This window comes from Alosa sapidissima, chromosome 13 (genome assembly GCF_018492685.1).
Source record: "Alosa sapidissima isolate fAloSap1 chromosome 13, fAloSap1.pri, whole genome shotgun sequence".
In the NCBI taxonomy this organism is placed as follows: Eukaryota; Metazoa; Chordata; class Actinopteri; order Clupeiformes; family Clupeidae; genus Alosa; species Alosa sapidissima.
Window position 1 is genome coordinate 15,131,964 of NC_055969.1, and position 27,739 is coordinate 15,159,702.

General features: G+C 40.8%; 2 protein-coding genes and 1 long non-coding RNA gene across 9 annotated transcripts in view; 2 read left to right on the forward strand and 1 right to left on the reverse strand.

The window, feature by feature from the left end:
* The window catches only part of traf2b (Tnf receptor-associated factor 2b), a 23,672-nt gene extending 22,727 nt beyond the window's left edge, over positions 1 to 945 (reverse strand). For 2 of the 5 annotated variants that reach the window (XM_042059711.1, XM_042059712.1), the window contains exon 1: positions 518 to 640. Coding sequence is in view for 2 of the 5 variants with exons in the window: in XM_042059708.1 (XP_041915642.1) it covers positions 654 to 711 (58 nt within the window). In the remaining 3 variants the exon portion in view is untranslated. The other 3 variants (XM_042059708.1, XM_042059709.1, XM_042059710.1) reach the window with 3 other exon arrangements.
* LOC121680403 overlaps positions 1 to 14,855 on the forward strand; it is a 17,928-nt gene extending 3,073 nt beyond the window's left edge. Inside the window, exon 2 of the long non-coding RNA XR_006021685.1 lies at positions 14,798 to 14,855. This is a non-coding gene — a long non-coding RNA (uncharacterized LOC121680403). The remainder of the gene's footprint in view (positions 1 to 14,797) is intronic.
* Positions 1,019 to 9,080, forward strand: coq4 (coenzyme Q4 homolog (S. cerevisiae)). Of its 3 annotated transcripts, XM_042059735.1 has the most exons (8): positions 1,028 to 1,142; positions 1,292 to 1,585; positions 2,992 to 3,135; positions 4,080 to 4,176; positions 5,023 to 5,125; positions 5,578 to 5,707; positions 6,851 to 6,944; positions 8,317 to 9,080. In XM_042059735.1, exons 1-8 carry the CDS (start codon positions 1,130 to 1,132, stop codon positions 8,519 to 8,521), a joined length of 1,080 nt encoding a protein of 359 aa, XP_041915669.1. In that variant the 5' UTR covers positions 1,028 to 1,129; the 3' UTR covers positions 8,522 to 9,080. The 3 variants fall into 3 exon arrangements, with proteins under 3 accessions (XP_041915670.1, XP_041915669.1, XP_041915671.1); XM_042059736.1 differs by lacking the exon at positions 2,992 to 3,135 and having other exon boundaries at positions 1,019 to 1,142; XM_042059737.1 differs by lacking the exon at positions 1,292 to 1,585 and having other exon boundaries at positions 1,036 to 1,142.
* Positions 14,856 to 27,739: the final 12,884 nt, after the last annotated feature.

A 27,739-nucleotide genomic window follows, 5' to 3' on the forward strand; every position in this document is an offset into this window, starting at 1 on the left:
CTTTGGAGTTACTGCACGTACTGACACGAAAATGGTAGGCTATGGATCATAATATCTAACTCTAGGGGAGACAGTGAATATAAGCTAATTTCCCAAAATATCGGAGTGTTCCTTTAAGGCTTATTATATCTGAGTGACAGGGGCTATAGGCTATTATTTAAGGCTCGGTAAGTTTAAATTGAGTTTGTAGCCTAAATCTATGAAGTCCAACATGTTTTCACATGGATCACAATGCTATATCCAAGTGAATATTCAAGTGTTAACTACACTGACTTCCCTGCCATATTTTATAGCCGACAAGCGGCTGTAAAAGACGTGGCAAAAAGTTGCCCAATTCAGAATATGAACGTTGCGTAATAGTAGGCTACCATGTTTGCTGCTGGGCAACTAGGCTATCCAATACAACCAGCACTGTCTGATAGCTGCTCACAAACAAGTAATTTTTAAAAAGGTAAATAATTAGTCACTTCAATTCGTTTTAAGATGCAGGGATTAGGATATATCAGAAAATGACTACCAAGCTTAACAGTCAGGTCCTCAAAAATCCAGTTTGTTATTGGTTGCTCTTCTAAGCGTGGACATAGCCAAATTGCGACTGTCCGGCCAGCACTGCATGAACATGTCCTACTGTACGCTTAAATACGAAGACTTACACTTACCGAATGTTGCACAGACTCCCAAGCTTATATTGCTTGCAAAGTACGTCAACATATGTAGTAGCCCTGGCGCCACTCCCCGTTTCGTAACAGCCTGCTAAAGGTTATTAGTAGGTCGTCTACATGCTTTTTTACGATAAGAGAATAGCCATGGAGAATAGATTATTTTCGCTTTCTATTCAATGGCATATGCTAGGGATTCTCGCTAAACAGAAAGCTTCGTTTAGTGAGTGAGTAAGGGGTGAGGTGAAATAATCGGACTAAAACCAGCTAATGTAGCCTATACTTTAGTACTGTACGTAGGCTGATTCATGCTTCGTCGACTCCACGCAGTGACGCCGGGTGTCATGTCGAGTTGCCTGCTTTGTTATGTGCTACTGTAGCGCAAACCAATAGCATTTTTGATTAATTTGCCGTTGTTCTGTCAGCTAAAATGCTGCTACCAGTCACCCACTATCCAGTGTTTGATAGTGATGCATGACAGCAGTAAGGAACACATTTCAAAATGTCTTAGCTCAATTTCGATTGACATTAAAATACTGTGCGTTGGTAGCAGAATTACAGTAGTTGTACTTCTAACAGTGGATTATTGTGAGTTTTCTTTTTCACTGCGTTGCGCTTGGTTCAACACACAGGGCGAGTTGACAATCACAGTCCTTGTGGTCTGTCTCATCTCGACGACGATTATTTGGGGGTGCACACACAGGCGACGGCGGAGGGCTTGGAGTGGAGGGAATACGAGACGGAGAGGGCTACGCCGTCGATTCGACTCAAACATAGCCTGCGCATTGTGCGCATATGCAGCAGTGACACGGAAAAGCCCAGTCCGCAGAGAAGGACGCCGTTCTGCCTGCTCATGTTGTCCATATCAAGGTCCAGTTTGTGGCTAACGCTAGGTCACAACTGCAGATTAGCTGGAATATGTGGAGGTATGATGTGTTATGGAAACAGGCACGAGGGAGCTTTATTATTACTTTTTAGTCTCGCTTGTTTTGGTTGTTGGCACGCCAGACAACTAGCTGTTAGCTAACATCAACAACGATGCTGTATGAGTGTAACCTATTCTCCGGTAACTAAAAGTGTTGGCATCAGTTTATGTTAACTGGTATGTAACTTAGCTTAATGTAAAATGGGTCGGCTAACATTACCTGTTATGCTAACGTACCCAGTCATTTAGAAGATGCCTAGAGGCATTGCAAAGTTGATGTCACGTTGTAACCTTTACCATGATGGTTGTTACCATGAGGCAGTCACGGGAGCAGATGCTTTATTAGCAAAGTGTCACGATATGTTTGGGACTTTGGGTTTAGCTTTTAGACTGTACTCTAGTCAGTAAATATACTATGTCATTGATGATGATGTGTACGCTACTCTTGTGACAAAATGTCATGGGTTAAAGCAGTCATGATCACAGAATGACAGGGGTTTTAACAGCGTGCCCAGTTTAGCAGAGAGGGACAGAAACATTTAGCTCTGTAGTGACAATATGAGGTTTGGTATTCGTGTAGATATATTTGAATGAAAAGTAAAATATCTGACTAGCCTAGAAATCTAGACGCACCCTAGCGGCTGCAAATTAATTTGCTCAGCCTGTACGTCTAGTAGCAAACCATAGGAATTTCTATTGGCTGACGCCGTGGACGTCATCCAATCACAGCACTCTATTTTGTTAGACAGTCTTAAGGCGGGCTTAACAGGATGACGACAGTCCTGCAACGGTGAACAACAAGGAAGGTGGCTATGGCGAACAAAGAGCGGTTGTTTGAATCGGCGTTGGCATCAACTTTGGAGGAGTTGGACTTGTGCTTTTCTTTGAAAGTTGAGCAACACAATGCACTTAAGTCATTCCTTTCGAAGAAGGATGTATTTGCCGTTTTGCCGACCGGATACGGTAAAAGTTTGATATATCAACTTGCTCCGCTTTGTACTGATTGGTCGTAGCGCTGGCCTATTGCATGCCTAGGCAGTTTGAAAGACCATTCTCTGCCCGCCACTTGGATTAAGCGAGGTGAATGGGTCGATTCCAGACTATACATTTCAAGGATGGCCCGCCAGGCTAATATCTGACCACTCCATAGCATACAATTGCATTATGAATGAGAGCACTAAAAAGTTAATGTGCAGACTCAGTAGGTTTGCTAATACAAACTTGGGGGGTAGGGGGTGTCAAGAACACAGCTTTGTAAACGTCGCAAGAAATTAGGATCAAGTCAAGTCAAATTTATATAGCGCATTTCATACACAGGTAATTCAATGTGCTTTACGTAAACAAAAAAGCAGTGTCATAATAATATTGTAAGTTGACTGGGATCTTGCAACTTTGCTCTTCCTTCAGTGCCCTCCCGACAACACCATGGTACATTTCCTGAAAACCCTTATCACTGTTTATACCCAGGACACATTCCCACTAACCCCATTCAAAAAGCTCTCTTAGCAGTTGGATCTGGGGTTGCAGCTCTTCAGAACCCTTACAGACATGGTAAGAGTAGGCTACACAACAACACAATCACCACTTTTTCCATTGCTATATAGGTCTTACAATAAGTTGATAGCATATATGAAGTTAATTTATGTAAATAAAATTGAATATGGATACTCCTGACGGATCTGTTTGAATAATGTTATTAAACATGCGTTTTTGATCATCACCCCAATGTCAGACATTTCTCAGCTAGTGCTTGATACCAGTCTGTTAGCCAGACTTGTTCTTGACACAGCTCTAATAATAGTCAAATTAATGCTTCAGTGGTGTTTAGACATTAAGGATATTGACAGCACTGAGGAATTATATAATGTGAAACATTATTAACTCTCTTTGTTTGGATGCCCCCCCATTCGAAAGTCTTAAGTTTATTCATCTCTCATCATGAATAATTCCATTTCATTTTACCACACTGTCGGACACTGGTAGCTTGGTTTAAAGGTAATTTGGCTGTCTAAAATTATGTGTGATAAACCTTTATTTAATTTACTGTCAATCCAATCCATACTCAGGTTGTTTATCCCGACTATCACCACAGGTATTTTGACCGTGAGCAATTAATACCTGACTTACATATAGTATTTTCTCTGGAAAGTACCCAACTAATTTGCTCACCTCTATTCAAACTCTGTGGTTACCTGAGTTTGTTACACTGAATAATTTAGATTGTTATTATTTGGCTATGAAGATTAAGGGATTCTACCCAATTATTCATGTGAGAACAAAAGTGACTAATGACAGGATAGGCCCTACTGAACAAACACAGCTGTTGACATCTAGGGTTCTTTTTGTGACGTAGGCCTTTCAAACAGCTATCCTTTAGCTTGGATCATTGGTGTTCATTCATCACCTTTTGTGGTGGTGACCAGGTGTTTTACCAGAGGGCTGTGGACATTTGGATTGTTGTTGCTTTGAACGATGTCCATAACTCAAAATTTCAGACATGGTTGCAGTTCTTGGTGAAACCACAGGACACCTGGCCCTTATGAAGTTGCGTGATCGGATGAAGAATGACCCTGAAGGTTACACTATTCTCACGTAGGCCTCTGATTCTGACTGCTGAAAAGTAAACCATTAACAGGGAGACTATATGGGGCATGTAATTGAAGTGTTCTGTTTGCGCTGTGTCTGCTACAATTAGCTTGCACTGTAATCAATGAAACTGCCTACACCAGACGTGAAAGAGGCACGTACGTTCGAAAAAGTCTTTGTACGCTATTTTATTGTAACTATTTTTATGCTACGCTAACAGAACGCTTCAGTTACACACCCAGTGTAGCCTCAGTATAAGTCTTTACATTTAATTAGGCTAATCAATACGATTTACATTGTATACTAAATTATATATAGTACATGTTAGGCTTGCTGTCATTTTTCCAAGTATATTATTTATTATTATATTCTGTTATGTCTTTACAATGGAATCGTATATGGAAAGGTGAAAACGTCAAAGTAAACTGCTTCTTTCACCACCACTCACTAGGCTAAAAATATAATTACAACTGTCAGTCTACATAAAGAGATATACCTGTGTCCGTTTACATCTTTAAGTGGAAAGACGGCAAGCACTCAAGCATTCTAGCTCTGACTAGAACTGACATTTGACTTTATAGAAGTAGCACTTACTACACTAAATTGTCTACCTTGGTTGTTTCCCTTGTTGGAAGTCGCTTTGGTTAAAAAGTGTCAGCCAAATGTAATGTAATGTAATGTAATGATTATACAGCCAGTGCCACTGCAATAAAAAGTAACATGCAAACGATACTGAGAGCTTCGGCCTCCCATTCAATGCGACTGTAGTTTGGATTTTTTTATGTGTAGTTGATATCTCCAACCCTAGTCTGTAGTCGATTTTAATTTCCATTCTGATAAATTATTTTTCAGAGAGCGGCCACGTATCCGCCTATCTACTCTAGACTTGGCCCACATGGCTACCCTTCCAGATGGCTCATTTGGGAGGGAATACCTCCGTTTCCTAGAGGAAAATGTAAGTGGGTCGGGCAGAATATGAAGGTCCTAAGTAAGACATATACCGTGTAAAAATAATACAACTGCCAACTAAGGCCTCACACTTTTAACTTACCTTGTATTAAATTGTTGATAATACTACAGAGAAAGATTACCCTGGAAATCCAGAGTTCTCGTAAGAGCACAATTTGAATTTGCTCAGCGAGTCACTCCGTAAACATTGGTCGTAGTGGTATCCAATTGTGTGCAGTGATATTTTCAAATGCTTGGTGCCACCCCTCGAGTTGGGCCATTTTCATTACTCATAGCCAGACCCTAAGTCTTTCTAGATGTGAGTTTGGATTTTCAGGCTAGAGAAAGATAAGAAAGTATATTTATTAGTAAGTTAAACTTAGGACTTACATTGCACCCATGTCTCAAAACTATTTATTGGAATACCTGTATAAGCCCATTGCTCTCTATTTATTTCAGAGAGTAACACCAGACTCCCGAGCGGATGTGAAGTTTGTGGATAATGAGGAGTTGGCATATGTCATGCAGCGATACCGAGAAGTTCATGACCTTCTGCACACTTTACTAGGAATGCCCACCAACATGCTGGGTGAGATTGTATTATGATTAATCAAAAAAGACAAATTATATCAGATTAACATACAGTCACATGACAAAGTTAGCACACCCATGCTAAAGTTGACTAAAAAGAGGAATAAAAAAATCATCTTTTGGGAATTGATCGTAATGCCTTAATTAAAAAAATGAGTAAAACTAACCTTTAAGGACACCAATGTTCTTTGTGAATGAATAATGTATTGGAAATAAACAAATGTTTTTCCTTAAAATACAGGGGGCATAAGTAAGCACACCCCTATGTTAAATTCCCATAGAGACAAGCAGATTTTTATTTTTAAAGGCCATTTATTTCATGGATCCAGGATACTATGCATGTTCCCTTGGCCTTTGGAATTAAAATAGCCCCACATCATCACATACCCTTCACCATACCTAGAGATTGGCATGGTTTTATTTCAGTTAGCCTAATAGCTGGTTTTGCATTAAGAGATGATCTTATGGAAAGTACCCCATGAAAATTGATGTCCTTAAAGGTTGGATTTTTACTCATTTTTTTAATTAAGGCATTAAGATCAATTTCCAAAAGATTTTTTTATTCCTCTTTTTAGTCACTGTAGCATGGGTGTGCTAACTTTGTCACGTGACTATGTCTTAATGTAACCAGTGCATTTTCTGTAATGTAGCTGGGGTGGCAACAATCTAGTGTCAAAATGACAGTTTATTGTATGACTGTAAAGTAAATTCCCCCAACATATTAAGATGCCTGGTATCTTTGTGTGACCATAGATACATAACACATCTATTTGTGGCTGTCTGTCCTAACATGACTTAATTTCCTCAAGCTACTCTTCACATAGCAATGTAACAAAAACACATGTCAAACATTTACAGCACCTGCCCATATGTGTTTTTTCCTTTATGTGATGGATAGTGAACCACCATTTACATAGATTTTACCTGAATGAAGAATCTTTCATTTTCAATGATTAATTTTTACTTTCTTACTTTTGTGTAGTATACCTCTAAGTGTAGTTCTGTTACACCTAGATGTTATCTGGTTCTGCATAATAAAATTGAGTGCCATAGACCTTTCTAAATAAACATCAGTTATGATGTATGGGGAGGTGGGTAAATAGTGGGTATTTTTGTTGACCATCTCGCATCTGTCTCACAGGTGAGGTAGCGGTGAAGTGGTTTGAGGCGGCACAAACAGGCCTACCCATGTGCATTATGGGAGCAGCCCTAGGACCGCTGCGTCTGTCCTCAAGGTGCCTATCCCTTTACTTAAGCTTTTGGTTTTGTTTTATGTGGTCTGTGTGATACATTATACAGTTTATTTGATATATTACTCAGTACATTCTTTAAATAGTCAAAGCATGAGTATGGTTTTACTCATAGTTTTGGTATATACAAAGCATAAGTGTACTATTGCTCATAGCCTCATCTAAATCCCTTGTCTCGATGTTGATACTCCCCAGTGTCAGTTAAAATGAAATTCTAAAACGGATAGTTCCAGTCCTTGATTATGATTGGCTGAATCGTGTGCGATGCCATTGTAAAATCCAGCACAAACATACACCCTGACCAGGTTTCGTTCTATATTACTGCGCTACCATAACTTGATACAAAAGTTGAAGTTGCTGCGCCTCAACGTTGCTTGGCAACCTTTTAGATGGAGGAAATATATTTCTTGGTGGAAGAATGATTATCTGTGAATAAATCGTTACATTTCTTGTTGCTGTGCCATTATTTTATGAAATCTTGTCAGATATATGTAGTAACCGTTTTAGAAAAGCAATAAGCTACTCGAGTCCGTAGGTTACATTGGTTTTAGAACAGCTAAGGTGGGAGCATCGTGCCTAACAAAGTCTCTTTAATTAATTAACACAAAGCTAAATAGAAAAGCCAGACAAGGAACTGTATTGGGAGTTTTTCTTTTCAAATGCTGTAACCTGAAAACTTCCTTGCATTGTGAAACACATAGTGTATTGACTATTGTGTGTGTTCCCAATGCGGTTTTTGTTACATGACTCATATAATGTTCAGTTATCACTTTACACTTCACACACAGTCCGACTAAAAGACGTGCTGCTTTGTTTAATCACCATTTTTGGTCATACGGTCAGCGTCGCATGCTACTGCAGAGCAGGATACCTTTTATACACACTTCTCTGTGTGTGTGTGATGGATGCTACATATGTTAACTAGAGCTTCAAATAGAACTCCTCAGAAATGACCACAGACCATGTGTTATTTTATTTCAATAACACCAGATGTAGCTTATAGCTTATTCGCATGACTATGTTTTTTATAGGCCCTGACAGCTTCTCTCTTCCCCCTTTTTACTTCTTTCCATCTGCTTATGTCTGACTTCTTATTTTCATACTATCCCGGTTTTCCCACCTTTGTTTTAGTCCCTCCCTCCACCTTTGTTTATTTTCCTTCCTCCCTATATCCCTCCTTCCCATTTCATTCTCTTCTTTTTGTATCCTGCTCCCCTTCATTTCCTCATCACCCCCCTCTTTACCTCTCATCTCTCTCTCCCTTCATCTCATCCATGCCTTCTCTCTCTCTCTCTCTCCTCTCTCTGTGTCTTTCTTTCTATTCTTCCTTCTTTCTCTCTCCGTGTCTCTGTACCAGTCGTTTGCAGACGTTAGCTACATCTCTGGGCCCGTGGGCGCTACGTAGCGGTCGGAGGGCGCGATGCGTCCTCAGCATCTTCTATGAGCGCCGATGGGACCAGAGCCTAGAGGACCTCCGAAAAGAACTGGACATTGAGCCACCGCCCCTCATCATCTCAGCAACAAATAAGAAACCTGCAGCGAACTCTGAGCCAGCTTCATGAGCAAGAGCCTTATATGACATGTTTATATGTTGTATGACTGGTGATTATGACTAATGCACTGTATGATGTTTGAAGACTGATGTTAATAGTATGTATCAGTGTGATATGTACTGTATGAGTGATGAAGTTAGGTTCATTTTCATTGGTGGAGTTAACGGGCCAAAGAATATGGCAGTACAGTAGTAGAATGAATGCTCATCAATGATGTTGAAAGATGCTTCAAATGGGGAAAGAAGTAGATTCATGTGCTGGGAATTTCTTTCATTTGATTTTCATCCTGTGTCAACATCCTTTGTATGATTTGTGGGAGAGACAATTCCAGATAATTCCAGCTGAATCACTGTGTGAATAGAGACAGTGGGCTGACTCCCACTCGCCACATACAGTATCCTGAAATGCTGTCTCATTGTCACAAGTCTCCAGAATGAACCATGTCCTTGTGACAAGTCACACACTTGTGTTGTGCATGAGGTTGTTGTTGTTTTGAGATGCTGAGTCACAAGCTTGGCCCTCTGGATATCTGAAGAATATCTGAATAAAGAGCCTTATTTAAAAAGAATCTGAGTAATTCCTTCGTTCACATTTATAAATGTATATATTTCAGTGAGGTATTGTGTTCCTTGGACTGACATTTGCAATGATGAATGGGGGAATTCTTCACCCGTATTCATCAATGCAACAAAAACTTTGTTAGATTAGATTCGATTAGGCCACATTTGAGTCGTGTCGTATGGTAGAATATTCTGTCTGGCTACAGTGGGTATTTCCCACTAATGTTTAATCGTTAATGGAATGCTTTCTGGAAAAGTCTAATTTTGCTTTTGATTTAATGGAATTCTAGTTATGATTGACTTCCTTACTGAGAACCCTTTAGGAAGTAAAGATAAGGAATGTTGATGTGGGATGGAACAAGGAACTATGAAGAATGTTTCCCTTCAAGGAACTATTGATTGTTTTCAGATGACTTGGTTTTATTTCAGTTAGGTATGGTTGAAGGGTATGTGATGATGTGGGGCTATATTAATTAAAATAATTTTTAAAAAGTTGAAGTTGCTGCGCCTCAACGTTGCTTGGCAACCTTTTAGATAGAGGAAATATATTTCTTGGTGGAAGAATGATTATCTATGAATAAATCGTTACATTTCTTGTTGCTGTCCCATTATTTTATGAAATCTTGTCAGATATATGTAGTAACCGTTTTAGAAAAGCAATAAGCTACTCGAGTCCGTAGGTTACATTGGTTTTAGAACAGCTAAGGTGGGAGCATCGTGCCTAACAAAGTCTCTTTAATTAATTAACACAAAGCTAAATAGAAAAGCCAGACAAGGAACTGTATTGGGAGTTTTTCTTTTCAAATGCTGTAACCTGAAAACTTCCTTGCATTGTGAAACACATAGTGTATTGACTATTGTGTGTGTTCCCAATGCGGTTTTTGTTACATGACTCATATAATGTTCAGTTATCACTTTACACTTCACACACAGTCCGACTAAAAGACGTGCTGCTTTGTTTAATCACCATTTTTGGTCATACGGTCAGCGTCGCATGCTACTGCAGAGCAGGATACCTTTTATACACACTTCTCTGTGTGTGTGGGTGTGTGTGATGGATGCTACATATGTTAACTAGAGCTTCAAATAGAACTCCTCAGAAATGACCACAGACCATGTGTTATTTTATTTCAATAACACCAGATGTAGCTTATAGCTTATTCGCACGACTATGTTTTTTATAGGCCCTGACAGCTTCTCTCTTCCCCCTTTTTACTTCTTTCCATCTGCTTATGTCTGACTTCTTATTTTCATACTATCCCGGTTTTCCCACCTTTGTTTTATTCCCTCCTTCCACCTTTGTTTATTTTCCTTCCTCCCTATATCCCTCCTTCCCATTTCATTCTCTTCTTTTTGTATCCTGCTCCCCTTCATTTCCTCATCACCCCCCTCTTTACCTCTCATCTCTCTCTCCCTTCATCTCATCCATGCCTTCTCTCTCTCTCTCTCTCTCCTCTCTCTGTGTCTTTCTTTCTATTCTTCCTTCTTTCTCTCTCCGTGTCTCTGTACCAGTCGTTTGCAGACGTTAGCTACATCTCTGGGCCCGTGGGCGCTACGTAGCGGTCGGAGGGCGCGATGCGTCCTCAGCATCTTCTATGAGCGCCGATGGGACCAGAGCCTAGAGGACCTCCGAAAAGAACTGGACATTGAGCCACCGCCCCTCATCATCTCAGCAACAAATAAGAAACCTGCAGCGAACTCTGAGCCAGCTTCATGAGCAAGAGCCTTATATGACATGTTTATATGTTGTATGACTGGTGATTATGACTAATGCACTGTATGATGTTTGAAGACTGATGTAAATAGTATGTATCAGTGTGATATGTACTGTATGAGTGATGAAGTTAGGTTCATTTTCATTGGTGGAGTTAACGGGCCAAAGAATATGGCAGTACAGTAGTAGAATGAATGCTCATCAATGATGTTGAAAGATGCTTCAAATGGGGAAAGAAGTAGATTCATGTGCTGGGAATTTCTTTCATTTGATTTTCATCCTGTGTCAACATCCTTTGTATGATTTGTGGGAGAGACAATTCCAGATAATTCCAGCTGAATCACTGTGTGAATAGAGACAGTGGGCTGACTCCCACTCGCCACATACAGTATCCTGAAATGCTGTCTCATTGTCACAAGTCTCCAGAATGAACCATGTCCTTGTGACAAGTCACACACTTGTGTTGTGCATGAGGTTGTTGTTGTTTTGAGATGCTGAGTCACAAGCTTGGCCCTCTGGATATCTGAAGAATATCTGAATAAAGAGCCTTATTTAAAAAGAATCTGAGTAATTCCTTCGTTCACATTTATAAATGTATATATTTCAATGAGGTATTGTGTTCCTTGGACTGACATTTGCAATGATGAATGGGGGAATTCTTCACCCGTATTCATCAATGCAACAAAAACTTTGTTAGATTAGATTCGATTAGGCCACATGTGAGTCGTGTCGTATGGTAGAATATTCTGTCTGGCTACAGTGGGTATTTCCCACTAATGTTTAATCGTTAATGGAATGCTTTCTGGAAAAGTCTAATTTTGCTTTTGATTTAATGGAATTCTAGTTATGATTGACTTCCTTACTGAGAACCCTTTAGGAAGCAAAGAGCAGTAAAGATAAGGAATGTGGATGTGGGATGGAACAAGGAAATATGAAGAATGTTTCCCTTCAAGGAACTATTGATTGTTTTCAGATGACTTGGTTTTATTTCAGTTAGGTATGGTTGAAGGGTATGTGATGATGTGGGGCTATATTAATTAAAAGGCCAAAGGAACTTTATCAGGATGTATATCCTGGATCCATGAAATATGGTAACTGGCCTTTAAAAATCTGTCTGCCTCTATGGGAATTTAACATAGGGGTTCCTATACTTATGCACCCTGTATTTTAATGAAGAACATTTATGTATTTATGATACATTATTCATTCTCAAAGAAAATTGGGGTCCTTAAAGGTTGGATTTCCCTCATTTCTTTAAATAAAGCATTAAGATCAATTTACAAAATATGATTTTTTATTCCTCTTTTTAGTCAACTTTAGCATGGGTGCATGCCTAAACTTATGCACACCACTGTATTGTTATGTTTGTATTTAGCTTTTACGGTAGAGCTACAACATTAGGTTAACAATATTAATAGCAAAAATGAATGAACTGCTTTATTCTGGTTATTCTTTTGAAACACTATTCCAACATTGTTGCTGCAGTAGCCTCGGCTATGACAGCACTGGAAACATCAGCAGGCGTAGCCTACCCACTTCATTCTACTTTTAGTTCGGCTAAACACCCTTGTGTGTACTCAGGTGTGCCCACATCCGATTTCACATCAAAAATGCACTCAGGAAATCATGGTGGGATGGTGGTAGACATCACACATTAACATAGTAGCCTATAATGTGAAACATGTCCCAGCATGTCAAAAGAAAGCTGTAGCTGATATGCATGCCTGTGTGCTTACAGTGTACAATAAACACTATTCAGCACATCAGTCTTGCCAAGGGTGAAGCATTGGATGTGTTTGTGTGTGTGCACTTCACTAAAAGAGCTGACAGCGAAGACACAAAAGAACAGTGTTGTTCATGGTGGGTCAAGAGTTCAATACTGTAGGCAGACTGCTAGAGTCCACGTCCATCTGTTTAGTGGAGCAAAGATCCCTCCCTCAGTCTTTAAGCTTCATCTGGTAGTGATGGGGACGAGACCGCCTATGCTGAGTCAGAGTTAAGACCGTTTCTTTGAAGGGTTGAGACCAAAGATTCTAGAACAGAACAGCTCTGTTCTAGAATCTTTGGTTGAGACCGAGTCCGTTGGTTTTCAAATACAGTCGAGTCCAAGCCAAGACCGTGTCTTTGAGGAAGCAAGTCCGAGTCGAGACCGAGACCATAAAAACATGTTAGTTTTCATATTCATGATTTAACATCACCCCAGTTAATAAATAGTTACAGTAGCCCTACAGAGGGCAGTATCTTTGCTTTGCACCATGGGATGTCATTTTCAAATAATGCCCGTCAACATTGCATTTTATTATTATTGTTGTTATGTGTTATAAAAGAATGTATATAAAATGTATAAAAAAATGCGTTGGTCTCGAAGACTCGGTCGTACAAGTCCTTCTCCTCCCACTGTGATCCGAGACCGAGTTTTTGAAGGAACAAGTCAGAGTCAGAGAAAGCAGAAATCGGTCTTGAGACCGGACTCAAGTACTACATCACGATCTGGTCCTTAAGTGGCTTCTTCACCACTCAAGACGCATAGGTCATGACTCATCCGTGAGATTTGAAGTGGGTTAGTATTGGCTTAGTGGCTTTCTCTTACAGTGAAATGAAATTTGCTAATTTACCCAGTGGGGAAAACCACTTAAGCAGTAGGGATGACCCCGATTATCATCTCAGTTGTTGTTTTCAAGAAATTATGTCCTTCATAAAAGCAAAATCTTACTGTAGTTTCCAGGCCCGTCAATCTTGTTTCTCTTTCTCTGTCTGATATTCAATCATAATACACCACGTTTATTTCAAACAATTCTCTTTCTCTTTTATTAGGATCAATGCAGTGCACTGCTACAAGATGTTCTCTTTTCACTGTAAATATAAGCAGAACAAGTGTTTATATTATTTCCAGTGTCCTGAGTTCCCAGGGTAATTTGCTTCCAGGCAAGTTCCAATTGCCCATATTAGGCAAATAAAGAATTAGGGAGCTTATTTTTCAGGCCAAAGTGTTTAGAGCTGGGAAATATAGGACCCTGGGGACATAAGAGCCTGGGAGAGCATGCACTAGGACATAGGACAATTAGGCCCAATGCATATTTCCACACTCATAGATCAACAGAGGGTTTAGGGCTTTTTGAGCTCTTACTGTAAGTTGGTATTTCAGCAGACTTGACCAAAAGGATTTGCCAGCAAGCATTGTGATGTGAAACTTGGGTTTATCCATAGGGGAAGCACAGAACCTTAACAAATTACTCAACAGCATTAAACAGAAATAGTACGAAACGTGTTTTGGGGTAATTAATTTAATGTGTCACACCGTCCCGTTAATAGCATTTGGAGCTATTGAGCAAAAGCTAAATCTAAATGATGAAAAATGGATGTGTCTGAGCACCCTGAGTTATTTAAGCTGTTTGTGAATACTATCAAATAGAGTTTATCCACCTTTCAAAAGAGTTTATTCACCAATTGCCACTTTTAACATTAAAAAATCACACATTCATAATATGTACACTCATGAACACTATAGCAACCAATACCACTGGTATTGTTATAAACATTGAAAAATAACCTCCACCACCATAAAACGTTCTGAATGCATTTTTTAAAATCCGATACCGCATGGCACAGTCTTACCGTGATCGCAAATTCAGTTTACCCACCTCTTATTTCACCACTACACCCCTGCTCTTAAGGGCGTTTCCAGGAAACTTCTGTAGTCACAGCATGGTGGATTGTAGTCATAATATTCTGTCTATTTTTACTTTATTGAATCACTCTATATGTGCCACTGTGTGCGTAGTGGCCAGGATGGACCTAGTGTGAGGGCCTCCAGAGGCAATGGTTCCATCCCTATGGATTTTAATAGTCTCACAATATCTTCAGTGTGGCTCCAAGCACTATAGGGAGAGTATAGTGTTATTCCTTACCTTATATCTGCTCCTGTATTCCTATTTTTCTCCAACTCCAACCCCTAAACTTTATATTTTGTTGTCCAAGTGAGTAAGGTTCTGTTCAATGCTTGTTTATAAGTTGTGTTAATTATGTGCTAAGTTTGCTTTGGGAACAAATATAATTGAGTAAAAATGAACATGGCTCCATTGTCTCAGATTTTACACAACTTTGTTGAGTAACCGAGGAAATCTGAAGTTGTACATCCCCAGTTTAAAACACAAGACAGAAACAAGAATTCAGACAGACAGATCTTGGCAAATGGGAACAAGTCAAACAAGTGGTGATGGCATTGTGTCTTGAATTTCATGCCATGCATTGTACATTATATACCAAAAAAGCACCATGTAGCCTACTGTATATGTTAGTTATTTTCCGCTCATGCTAGTGAACGTCCACATTATGTTAGGTATATTATCAACATAACCAAGTAAAGGTCAAAGACCAGTATGACTTTTGTGTTTTGGAAATAAAATTTGCTTTGGAGTACACTGACAATTAGGGCCCTAATTTAAATGCAAAGTGCAAAGTCAAAGTGATTATCTTGAACTAAAGTTAGACTTTAAACTTTGAAGTAATTTAAATTATAGGGCCCTTAGTGTTAAGGACAGGCCCTGTAATATTCCAGTAGGTGACGGACTATCACCCCTTGCAGTGTGTGATCGTTTTATATTTTTTATCATTTCCTCCTCTTTGAAGAGAAGCCAAGACAACTCCTTCAGTCAAAAATAACAGTACTTACAGTAACAGTAAAGTACTTACACCCGGTGGAAAGTACAATGCAAGGCTTCTTATCTTACATCTTAATAAAGTGATGATTTCGCTATTTGCTCCACTTATATAAAACCTTGCACCCAGGGGTGTAGCAATTAAGGTGCGGTCTGGTGCATTATCCAAAAATCGCTATCTTATACCCTCTAAAAATCTTTACGCCACTGACCAAGAAAAACCTGGCCCTTCCGTTAGCCACCATGGGACCTATCTTTCGAAAAATTATGAACGGTAGTCAATGGAGAAAGATAAATTATTTTCTGGTCCTGATCGACATATGATGTTTGTCCATTTTTAATGTAAAGACATTTGCAGTTTGTTTTCGTAACTATTGAATTAGGCTACAACATTGTGAAAGATAATAATTCCAACAACTACAAACCCATTAGTCGCGCTAGTGACGTTAGCTCATTCACAGCCACACTGGATTGTACAAGCATACCAGCAACAGGGCTTCCCTTGCAGATGAAAAGGAACGGGACCAAAAAATAATTCTTATCCCTCCATTAAAGGTGCTCTAAGCGATGCCACGCGTTTTTTAGGCTAAAACATTTTATGTCACTTACTGCAAACATCACCTAACCAACTGCTAGCTGTCTGTGTTCTGAACACATTGTAAAAACATAACAAACTGTTCCAGCAAATCACAGACGAGATGTGCGTTAGGAGAGTTTCAATTGCACAGGAGCAGCACGGGAGGGAGGGGGAGGAAGTAGCGAGCTAGCTCTCTGTTTTGTTTGAAAGTCAACAGAAGTGACGTTACCCAGCATTGCTTAGAGCACCTTTAACCCCTGTTCATATTTTTTTGAAAGATAGGTCCCATGGACCGGAAGGGCGTGACTTCGGCTCTCTATAATAATAGATTTAGTGGAATCCCTGTATTCCATACACGGACGTATCGCATGCAAACAGATTCCATCAAATGCACCGCTGACTGTCAAAATACCTATGCGATGTTTGAAGTTGTGCTGCTTGCTGTTAAAGGGAATGACAGATATCACTCTCATTGGTTTAAAGCAACACTAAAGCACTTTTCCTGCTATTTGTTTATTTAGCACTGGCTTTGCAAATAACATGTCCACAGACACAGACACAGAGTATGTTGCACGATTTAATGAAAGTATGATGTATTGCGACATCAGATGCAAGTCAAATTTGTAGTTTCTTATGTCTCATTCCATCGAACTACAGATCCGCTACCTGATTACCACCTTATAGCCGATAGAGGGCCGCGATGCGAATGCAGAAGTGCCGTTCACCCTGTTCAGGCTTGTGCAAAATTCCGAATTTTAGAATGGATCTCCATTCAATTCACAAATTGGAATTTGAATTGAATTGGCTCCGCCCCACAGGAAGTTGAATTGGAATTGGAATTGGAATGACAGGAAGTGGAATTAAATTCATGGCAATTCAAAGCAACTCCACAGTCACACAACAGGAAGAATGTGTTGAATCTCACATGCATTCAGTTTTGGGAAAGTTACTTTGCACTATGAAATTGAATAGCTACAGTTCCGAAATAATACACTGTATTCTTACTTAAAATGTTTAGTTAGTATAACACAGTTTTTGTCTTTTGTTGATTATGTTGATTTTGGAGATTACTTGGCTAAAAGGAGTAATTTAATGTTAAGGTGGAAAAGTGAACATTATCATTTAAATCAAGTAAACTATACTTGAATTGCTTAAGTTTTGCTACACTGTAAAGTTAGTTAGTTAGTTAACCTTACTTAACCTGTTAGTTAACCTTAGTTTAAAAAAACATGCAATCCAATTGCCTTGAAATTACAGACTAATCTGGAATAGGAATTCCAAGTTGTGCAAACAAATGCTTACTTTGTGTAGTACACTTACACTAAGGAGAATTCCTATTTAACCTAACTTGGTCATCACAAGTAAAGTATATTGTGTATTAAACACAAGGTGTGCTAACTGATGTTACATTTCCCACAGTGCATTTCCAGAATGCCACCTCCCTGGCCCACATATTTGTAAAGATATCACATATTAATCCTTTCTGAAATTCAATCTTAAATTACAATAAAGTGACAGTGACACTAACGGTTATATATACTGTTGGTGTGTAATTTATGTGGATACATCGCACCATCAAGTAGATGACTATCCAAAACACTCTAATGCTGTGGGTAGAACATCAGCAACATCTTACATTTGTATTTAGGGTACTACCCTCTGAAAGTACTGCACAATGAAGTTGAGACCTCACTATGTACCACTAATATGTGGCACACACCTGGGTTTGTCCAGCAGGTCAGGGAAACCTTAATCTTTGATGTCCACAGTGAGTCAGGACTTGGCCTGATTTCTGCAGTTCAGTGTATCCATGATGTTGTGAAGGCTTCGGGGTTGATATTAATATCCTGACCAGAGAGGAGAGTGCCATTTAATGGACAGCCACTAACACCGTTCTAGTAGCAACATAAGTTGCAAGGACAGCACCCATAAAAATCCTAGTCAAACTCATTTAGCCTTAGTAACTTAGCAGAGATAGCTTCAGTAACTTAGCAGAGACAGGGTACTTGTTTGTATGGTTTCCAGATACAGATCTGTGTCTGTCTATAACTGTCAGCACTAGTTCTAATCACAGGTTTGGTCTGTTTTGGATAGTCATTGATGGGGTGATGTATCAATATGAATCACATATCAATTACACAACAACACTATATATAGCCTTTAGTGTCGCTGTCACTTTGTTATTGTAACTTAAGATTGAATTTCAGTAAAGATTAATATGTGATCCCTTTAACAATATGTAGGCCGGGTCTGTGGTATTCTGGAAATGCATTTTTGTCATATCAGTTAGCTGAACTGTGACATTAGTTAGCACAACTTCAATACACCTGTTGTGTTTAATAAACATAGAGTATACTTTACTTGTAATTGTAATGACCAAGTTAGTTGAAATAGCAATTATGTGTACTGTAAGTGCACTACACTAAGTGAGCATTTGTTTGCACAACTTGACATTACAGACAAATCTAGAATGGGAATTGCAAGGACAAACAGTTTGCAAACAGTTTGCAAGTAAGATTATAAACTAATTTTACAGTGTAGTACAAACTTCAGCAATTCAAGTATAGTTTACTTGATTGTTCACTTTTCTACCTCAAAATGAAGTAACACTCATTTTACTCAAGTAATCTCAACAAAAGACAAAACCTGAATTCTACTAACTAGAACATTTTAATAAAACTATTATGTTTTACAGTGTGGAAATATAATTTGTTACTGTTTTAAGTTACAAGTTGTGTGCTTAATGCTATCATATCTGGCATATACTGTGAGGCTTCATTGTTTAACACTACGCTTAAATAATGTATATGAATTTTTTCGAATTTCATTGAATTTCAATTCTACTTCCTTTAATTCAAATTCGAATTGTAATTCTACATCCTGTTTTTGACCTTAATTCAAATTCAATTCAAATTTAAGAATTGAATTGGAATTTAGGAGTCATTCTCAATTCAATTCTGAATTGTGCACAAGCCTGACCCTGTTACGAGTTGCTGAACCACTGAAACGATTTTGGAAACATTATATTAAGGTACAAAAAACTCTTTGGTGTTGCTTTAAAGGATGTTATGCCCAAGACAAGGCGATTTCCTAGGCCGGTATTGACTTGGGACTATGGTGAAGGACATGCAAAGCACTGCTACTTGGGTGCAGAGATTGTCCGTGGTGTGGCAAGTGAGACAAGATACTCATGTGTTGCGTGATATCTCTGCGGCCAAGTAGCAGTGCTTCGCACATAGGGTACACAGAGCCAGCTTTGTATGAAAGGAGATAACTCTATCCCACAATTCCATGCAGTAGCTTCATTTTAAAACGCATGTCAGTTCTCCTTATTCACCTGGTGGCCAGAACGAGGCTACAGGGTACACTTACCATCACACCTCAGTCCTGCAGATGGTGGTAATGCACTCCGTTTGGGAAAATGGTAAATCAAGAAAAGGAAAGGTCAAGGAAATGTGTGAATTATTTTATTACATTTGTAGTATTTAATTTCATTATAATTATCAATTCCAAGCAGCCCAACTAAATGAATATGAGCACGGCTGCTGTCTAAGGTCCTGTAGCCTCATAGCCACACCACCTTTTGGGCTGTATTTTGCACCCTGGCGCATGGCGTAAAACTCGTTTTCCACCCGGCGCAAAGTTTAATTCCTTATTTTGCACGTTTATTTTTTAAACAATGCGCCCAGGGGTGTGGCAATTAACAACTTAGGGAGTGGCCTGGCGCATTGTCTAAAAATCGCTATTGTACACCTGGTCAGAAGTCTATGGCGAGTTGTTTATATGCTATTTTAAGAGCGCATTGTCAACAGTCATATTGGCGGGTGCACAACGCACCGTCCTTCTATCATCCATGAACGCACACCAGCGCACGTCCATGCAAAACATTACAAATTGCACGATTACAATGGGAAACATAATTAGAATAAAGATATTATATATAATACTGTACATCTCATGATGAGTAGTTATTCACCATCATTTGCAAATTGGTAATGACGGTAAAAAGTGATTGGGGAGAGGCGAGAGACACGTATGGAGCACAGCTGAAGATGCACTGTCACGAGATATAAGCAACTCCTCTGCAGGATAAATGTTTTTTATTCAGTCATTTGAGCAACATTAGGGTAAATGTTGCTTTTTCCAGCCTATGTTTTTGATGGTAACCCATTGTCAGTCAATAGTGAAAGTAACTGCATATAACTGTCTTGTCGTTGACTGACACCATAGTGAAGTTAGTTCACCTATGGCAAGCGGTTTTAACATACCTTATGGCAAACCGCCTACACTGGGTAAACTCAGAGCCCGTTTACGGAGAGCCAGATCACTCCCTATTAACTCCATTGTACCTGCAATCTGCTGCAGTTCCGCTAGGGGCGATCACGAATAAGTGCAAAAACAATGGGGGTCTATGAAGATAGACGGCTAAATGTGTCTCTTTCAGCTTGTTGTCATTGAAAAAAATCGAAGATTGGATTGTGGTTTCTGCAAGATCAATATGGATTATCAAAAGTTGAATGAACGAGTACTTACATCCTTTCGATTTCTTACAGGTTGGGTCGTTGCCCACAACACACTAGCTTTCTGCTAATGAATGACGTCATTGACGCATTTGAAAGGCTTTTTAGAACAAATAAGTGACTCAAAAAATATAATACTCAGCGGTGTGTATTTTCTCTGTCCCCTCTTTCGCATGCAACATTCAAATTTCTGGGCAAAAAATTATATCCCGAGAAAAGTGGATTTGAGGGGTACAGCTCCATAGACCTCCATTCATCCTGCACTTATTCGTGAGCGCCCTCATGTGGAACCAGAAAAGGAACTGCAACCAGTTCAGAAACCGGAAGTTTCCCGAGAGTGGCGGTTCTCCCCTTATTAGACATTCTCTGGTAAACTTGAAAGCAGAGCTTACCATTGTGTGTGCATGCATGGCAAGCTGTTTTAACATTTAAATGTATTATTCGTAGGAACAATGAGATATTGATAGTAAATTGAATATAACAGTTCAATTTCATGTTCAAATTTGTCTTATCAATAAAAAAACAAAACAATTCATGCTTTAGACCATTTTAATTTAAAACATTTTAATAACAAAGTACCAGTTCAGGCACCGTTTCGGCACCGGCACCGTTTTAAAAGTATCGATTTAGCACCGGTATCGGATAAAACCTAAACGATACCCAACCCTATTTAGCAGACACTTTGAGTACCTGTATTCAGTTCTGTATTTTCTCCTTTAGCCTACTCCCCATTTCTAAAACCTATCGAATAATTATTTTCAGTGTGCCAATGAAATGACCTGATAACCTGCATGCTTCTTTAAGCAATGGAAGCGGCATGCAGAGACATTGAGGTGGGGTCAGTTTAAGGGTGGATATGGCACACAAGGTGATATTTTCTTCATTGCTTAGCCCAAGAGGATGTTGACGAGGACTTGTGGCCAGATCTGAACAGAAGGCAGGATCCATAATCCCCCTACCTCCGCAACACACACACACAAGAAAAAAAAACATTTTTTTATTTCATTTTTAGAAAGGATTGTTGAGTTTTGATTGCAGTGTTTCATTTTGGCATATATCTCCAAGTGCTATGTCTGGTGTGTAGAATTTTGACATAATGAGCAAAATTCAGCAAAAAGTGTGTTAGCAATAGGCAAAAACACGTCATTTTTTAGAGTGTGCACAAAAGCTGACAAAGAAGTTGTAGTGCAATTAAATGTGTCTTGTCTAGGTGCTGTAGCCTAGGTATTTTGTGTCATTGAAAGTTGCCTCTTGGGAGGAATGAATTCATTTTGTCTTTTCACAATTTTTCTGATACCAGAAAATGAGCACAGATCACGCAGTGATTTGACTACAAGATGTGTTGTTGAAGGCACAATTTGCTTTTGCTGCATGTTTGAAAAGTTTTGACAGTGTTAGAGTCTTTTGCCAGCAAAATTAGACCTGTGTGTGTTAATTGTTTTGAAAATGCACTGTAAAAAATGAAAAGTCAGGGCTGTCCAATTTATCAAACCGACGTCGCAATTACATGAAGCCGTCTAGTTTTGAATGAAACACATCCTTATTGTGTTCAAATAGTCATTCCAAAGTCATCTAAATATTGTGTTTAAAAAACAATATGATTTTAAGTGGGATCTGACCAAGGTGAAGTATCTGGGAGTGAATATACCTAACAATCTTGAAAATGTATATGCCTGTAACTGGGAAGCTGGAAAATGCGATAAAAAAGGACCTAAGTAGGCGGAAACTGATACCCTTCACATTGTTAGAAAAAAATAAGCATATTCAAAATGAACATCTTGCCACGTTTTTTATTCTTATTCCAGAATCTCCCACTTTTCGTACCACAATTATCATTCAAACAGTGGGACAGCTTATTGAGAAAATTTTTATGGAACGAAAAGAAACCAAGAGTAAAAATGAAAACAAAGAAAAGAATTGGGAGGCCTTACACTGCCAAATTTAACTAATTATTATAATGCTGCACAGATAAAAGCTATCCTAATTATCAACAACAAAAAGTGGAGCCCAAAATGGAAAAACATGGAAGGCGATCTAGTGGGGCAATGTAATATATGGCTTCCAAAGACTAAAAGAAAATTACACAATTTTACTGGGCATGTTTGAGAGAAATACCAAAAGATCCAGAGTTTCTCCCAAACAAGGAGAATAATGCTTTCAGCCTATGGGAAAGTAAAGATCTTCTACGATTCTATCAGATGTATGATGAACAAGGTTTTGAATCTTTTGAAAACATAGAAAGAAGATATCAATTGCCCAAGAGCCACTTTTACAGATACCTGCAAGTAAGAAGTTACGTAAACAAAAATATACAAAAAGCAACTTTAAATGAGATCCAACCCTTTGTAAGGGGAATATTAAGAGTAATTGAAAATGAAAGTATAAAGAATATAACCGGACAAATTTACAGAATATTGCAACAGAATGAAGAAAAGGTAACAAATTATATTAAAGAGAAGTGGGAGGATGAATTAAAAAAACTTATCTTGGATAAGGAATGGGAACAGAGCTTTAAAGGAATTTACACCTGAGGGAAACACCTGAAATCCATGTGCAGGAATTCGCTTGGAAAGTGAACACAAGATATTTTAGGACACCATCAACAATAAAATATAAAGAGTCTACCCCCAGTTGTTGGAGAAATTGTGGAAATAGCGATGCAGACCACACACACATTTTTTATACATGTGACAGATTAAAACCCTATTGGGGAAAGGTAATTGGGTCAATAAAGCAATTTTTGAGAGTAGATGTTCCAATTCAGCAGCATAACATAATACTTGGTATACTCCCTGACATAAGTTATGAACACATACACCTTTTCTGGGTTCTGAGAATTACTGCACTTAAACAAACAACAAGAAATTGGAAAATGCCTGATCCACCAAAGTTTAAGAAGTGGTTAGACTCTGTTGACGAAATGTATGAGATGGAAAAGGTGACATACAGTATCATTAAAATGATACTGTATGTCACCTTTTGATGTTTTTTTTTTTGCGTATTTATTTTGACTTTATTTCTAAACTAATGGTCTTGAATGAGAAGGTACTAACCTAATGGACAATTATTATTATTATTAGTAGTAGTATTATTATTACCATTATTATTATTATTTATTTTAGTTTTTTTATTTAAGTATTTCAAGTTTATCATTTACTCACAGGGTGGGGAAAGAAGAAGGACAGAAGGAGAAAAAGGGGTAAAAAATGTGTGTGATGATGACTGCAGACAGTAATTGTTAAATGTAACTACCATGCTTAACACAATAAAGTATAAAAAACAAATAGTCATTCCAATTGAGTGATCCACTTTTTCTATTTGAATCGAGTAAGGTAAGTGTATACTGGGGAAAAAAGGAAAATATGGTTTCTCACATTTAATAAACCACAAAACATGAAATTAAACAAACTCATGTTTTTCTTTCGAACACAATGTTATTACGTTGAACTGCCATATTTTGCCACAGCAATACATTTATGCAACAGAATCATGTCAGATCAATGTGAAGTACCTAAGTACTGAACCGTAAGGCAAATTACACATGGGATGCCTTGGTGTCACCATTTCATTCTGTTCCCATGAGCACACTGAGATAATCATGCAGCTAACAGTGTTGCCAAACGTTTTTACATGGGTTATGCTTACAGTAGAGACCTGTAGAATTTGGAGCCAAATTGTATATTAGTTCCCACTAATGCATTAGGTATTGAGCATGCACAAAGTGAGATATGTTTTCAATCTTAATGAATGCTTTTGAATACTGTGGCACAACATATTCTGCATGTTTCATTCATCTTTGTCTTAAATATCAAATGTATCTTCTTTTAACATTGATGTTTCAATGCTAAGTACACCTGGATGCCTACTCTCAGTATACATGCCACCTGTATAACACAATCACGTTGAAATTATATTTATGGCCTATTTTGTCAGACACCAAACAGGACGAGGACCACAATTGCGTCACGTTCAAAAGTTTATTTAAGGGTTGGGGGTTTCAGGGGTTCCGGGGGGGGTACAGGAGTTCCAAGAGTCTGCGTGTGTGTGTTCCCCCAGTAGCCGAACAGCGAAGGCAGGAGCTGGATGATCCGGGAAGTCCTGGGGGAAACACACACACAACAGCAATTGAAACGAAGCAGCAGTACAGTCAAGGACTAGGCGGTATTCGTAGAAGAGGGACGGAAGGCAGGTCAAGATTACCGGGGCTGGAGAACACAGAAGTAGTCGAGCGGGTCCGGGATCACAGGCAAAGAGTCAGAGGCGTTTTCAATAAACAGGCAGGTAACTGGTGCTGGTTGCAGACGATCTGACAAGTGTGGACTGAAAAGCAAGGCTTTATATAGAGGGCATGATGAGTGGTGAATGCAGTGCAGCTGGTAGGTAACGAGGGTGGGGCAGAGCAGAGCAGGAACAGGTGGAGGTCATCAGACTTCAATCAGCACGTGTTACCAGGCAGAGAGAGAGCTCATGACAGAACCCCCCCCCTAAGGGACGGCCCCAGAAGTCCCCAAGAGTGACACCACGTCGGGAGGGCGGAGGGGAGCCGGTGGAGGGCTAGAATTCCTCCGAGCGGTCCGAGTGAACATCCTCATCCTCGGAGGGAGCTGGAGGGTCGTGGACAGAAGACGGGACAGGTACCGAGACAGGGTCAGGGTCAGGCACATGACAGGAAGCCGGGCGGGCAGGACGGTTAGGGACCCCTCTGGGGCGGCCCCTACGGATTGCAGGTTGATCAGGATGCAGACGGTGGAAGTCGGCGATGAGTGTCCGGTCCACAATCCGACTGGCTGGCACCCAGGTTCTCTCCTCAGGTCCATAGCCCTCCCAGTCGACGAGATACTGGAGGCCCCTACCTCGCCGTCTGGACCGAAGCAGGCGTCGAACGGTGTACACCAGCCCACCGTCAACGAGGCGAGGAGGAGGAGGAGGAAGCGGCACGGGGACCAGCGGGCTTTCATGCGTCGGCTTGACTTTCGAAACATGGAAAGTAGGGTGCACCCTCATGGAGGTTGGCAACTGGAGCCGGACTGCGGTTGGGCTGATGACCCTCTGGATAGGGAACGGGCCGAGGAATCGAGGTGCCAGTTTACGCGATTCCACCCGCAGTGGGAGATCCTTGGCTGACAGCCACACCTTCTGGCCAACACGGTAGGCGGGTGCCGGCGATCTTCGGCGGTTAGCCCCAGTGGCATAGCTGACAGCTGACTTGAGTAGCGTGGCACGAGCTTGTGACCAGGTACGACGGCAACGGCGGGCATAGGCGAGGGCAGACGGGCAGGACACATCTCCTTCCTGGCTGGGGAACAGGGGGGGCTGGTAGCCATACACACACTGGAAAGGTGACATACCAGTGGCAGAGCAGGTGAGGGAGTTGTGAGCATACTCTATCCACATCAGTTGTTGTGCCCAAGCCTGGGGTTTGCGAGAAACCATGCACCGCAGCGCCTTCTCCAGCTCCTGGTTTGCCCGCTCGGATTGACCATTGGACTGGGGGTGGAACCCAGAGGTGAGACTCACTGTGGCCCCTAGAAGACGGCAGAACTCCTTCCAGAATGTAGAGGTAAATTGCGGGCCTCGGTCAGAGACAACATCCCTGGGCAGCCCGTGTAGACGGAAGACATGATCAAGAACAGCCTGGGCAGTCTCTCTGGCAGATGGCAGTTTAGGGAGGGGAATGAAGTGTGCCATCTTGCTAAACCGGTCAACCACAGTGAGAATGACAGTCATCCCACCTGATGGTGGGAGGCCAGTTACAAAGTCCAAGGAGACGTGGGACCAGGGTCGTGTGGGCACAGGCAAGGGCTGGAGTAAACCAGCGGGAGGCCGAGTGGAGGACTTGTTCTGATTGCAGGTGGGGCAGGCACGGACGAATTCTCGGACATCCCTTCTCAAAGACGACCACCAAAAGCGCTGGGCAAGGAGATGGCAGGTGCGGGCGGAGCCCGGGTGGCAGGCAAGGCGGGAGTTGTGTCCCCACTGTATGACCCGGGACCTCAAATTATCTGGGACGAAGAGACGACCGTCTGGGCATGCACTGGGACTGGGATGGTCACGGAGGGCCTCTTGAATTTCCTCCTCGATATCCCAGGTCAGGGCAGCTACGACGCAGGGATCGGGCAGAATTGATGCAGGTTCCTGGGAAGGGGCGTCATCCTTATGAAACTGACGGGAGAGAGCGTCCGGCTTGGTGTTCCGAGAACCTGGGCGGTATGACAGGGTGAAGTTGAATCTGGTGAAAAACAAGGCCCAGCGGGACTGTCTGGGGTTAAGACGTTTGGCATTGCGGATGTATTCGAGGTTTTTGTGATCGGTCCAGACCAGGAACGGAACTGTGGACCCCTCCAGCCAGTGACGCCACTCCTCCAGGGCAAGCTTGACAGCCAACAGCTCACGGTTTCCAACATCATAATTGCGCTCTGCAGGTGAAAGCCGGCGAGAGAAAAATGCACAGGGGTGCAACTTGTTGTCCTCCTCTGCCCGTTGAGAGAGTATGGCCCCGACTCCCACGTCTGAGGCATCCACCTCGACAACGAACTGCCGGTCTGAATCCGGCATCTGGAGGATGGGGGCAGTGGTGAACCGGGCCTTGAGGGTATGAAAGGCTGTGTTGGCCTCTGGGGTCCAGGAAAAGGGGTGTTTGATGCTGGTCAGAGCTGTGAGGGGAGCGGCGACGGAGCTGTAGTTCCGGATGAATTTCCGGTAGAAATTGGCAAAACCGAGGAATTGCTGCAGCTTCTTCCTATTCCCCGGAACTGGCCAGGAGGTAACTGCCGAGACCTTTGCGGGGTCCATCTGGATATTGCCTTCAGCGACGATGTATCCCAGGAATGACACAGTCTGAGCATGGAACTCGCATTTCTCCGCCTTGACATAGAGAGAGTTCTCCAGGAGCCGTCGAAGAACCAGCTGGACATGACGGGTGTGTTCGGACAGAGTTCTGGAGAAAATTAAGATGTCGTCCAGGTACACGAAGACGAATTTATTCAGCATGTCCCGCAGCACATCATTCACCAGCGCCTGGAATACCGCTGGGGCGTTGGTGAGGCCAAATGGCATTACCAGGTACTCATAATGGCCGGTGTGGGTGTTGAATGCTGTCTTCCACTCGTCACCCTCCCTTACTCGCACTAGGTGGTAAGCATTTCTAAGGTCCAGTTTGGTGAAAATAGTGGATCCCTGGAGCAATTCAAAAGCAGAG

Excerpts from the sequence above, each read along its gene's own strand:
- coq4 (XM_042059735.1), top strand. Across the intron at positions 4,177-5,022 it reads GAAGGTTACACTATTCTCAC|AGAGCGGCCACGTATCCGCC; the intron begins GTAGGCCTCTGA and ends ATTATTTTTCAG. Across the intron at positions 6,945-8,316 it reads CCGCTGCGTCTGTCCTCAAG|TCGTTTGCAGACGTTAGCTA; the intron begins GTGCCTATCCCT and ends TCTCTGTACCAG.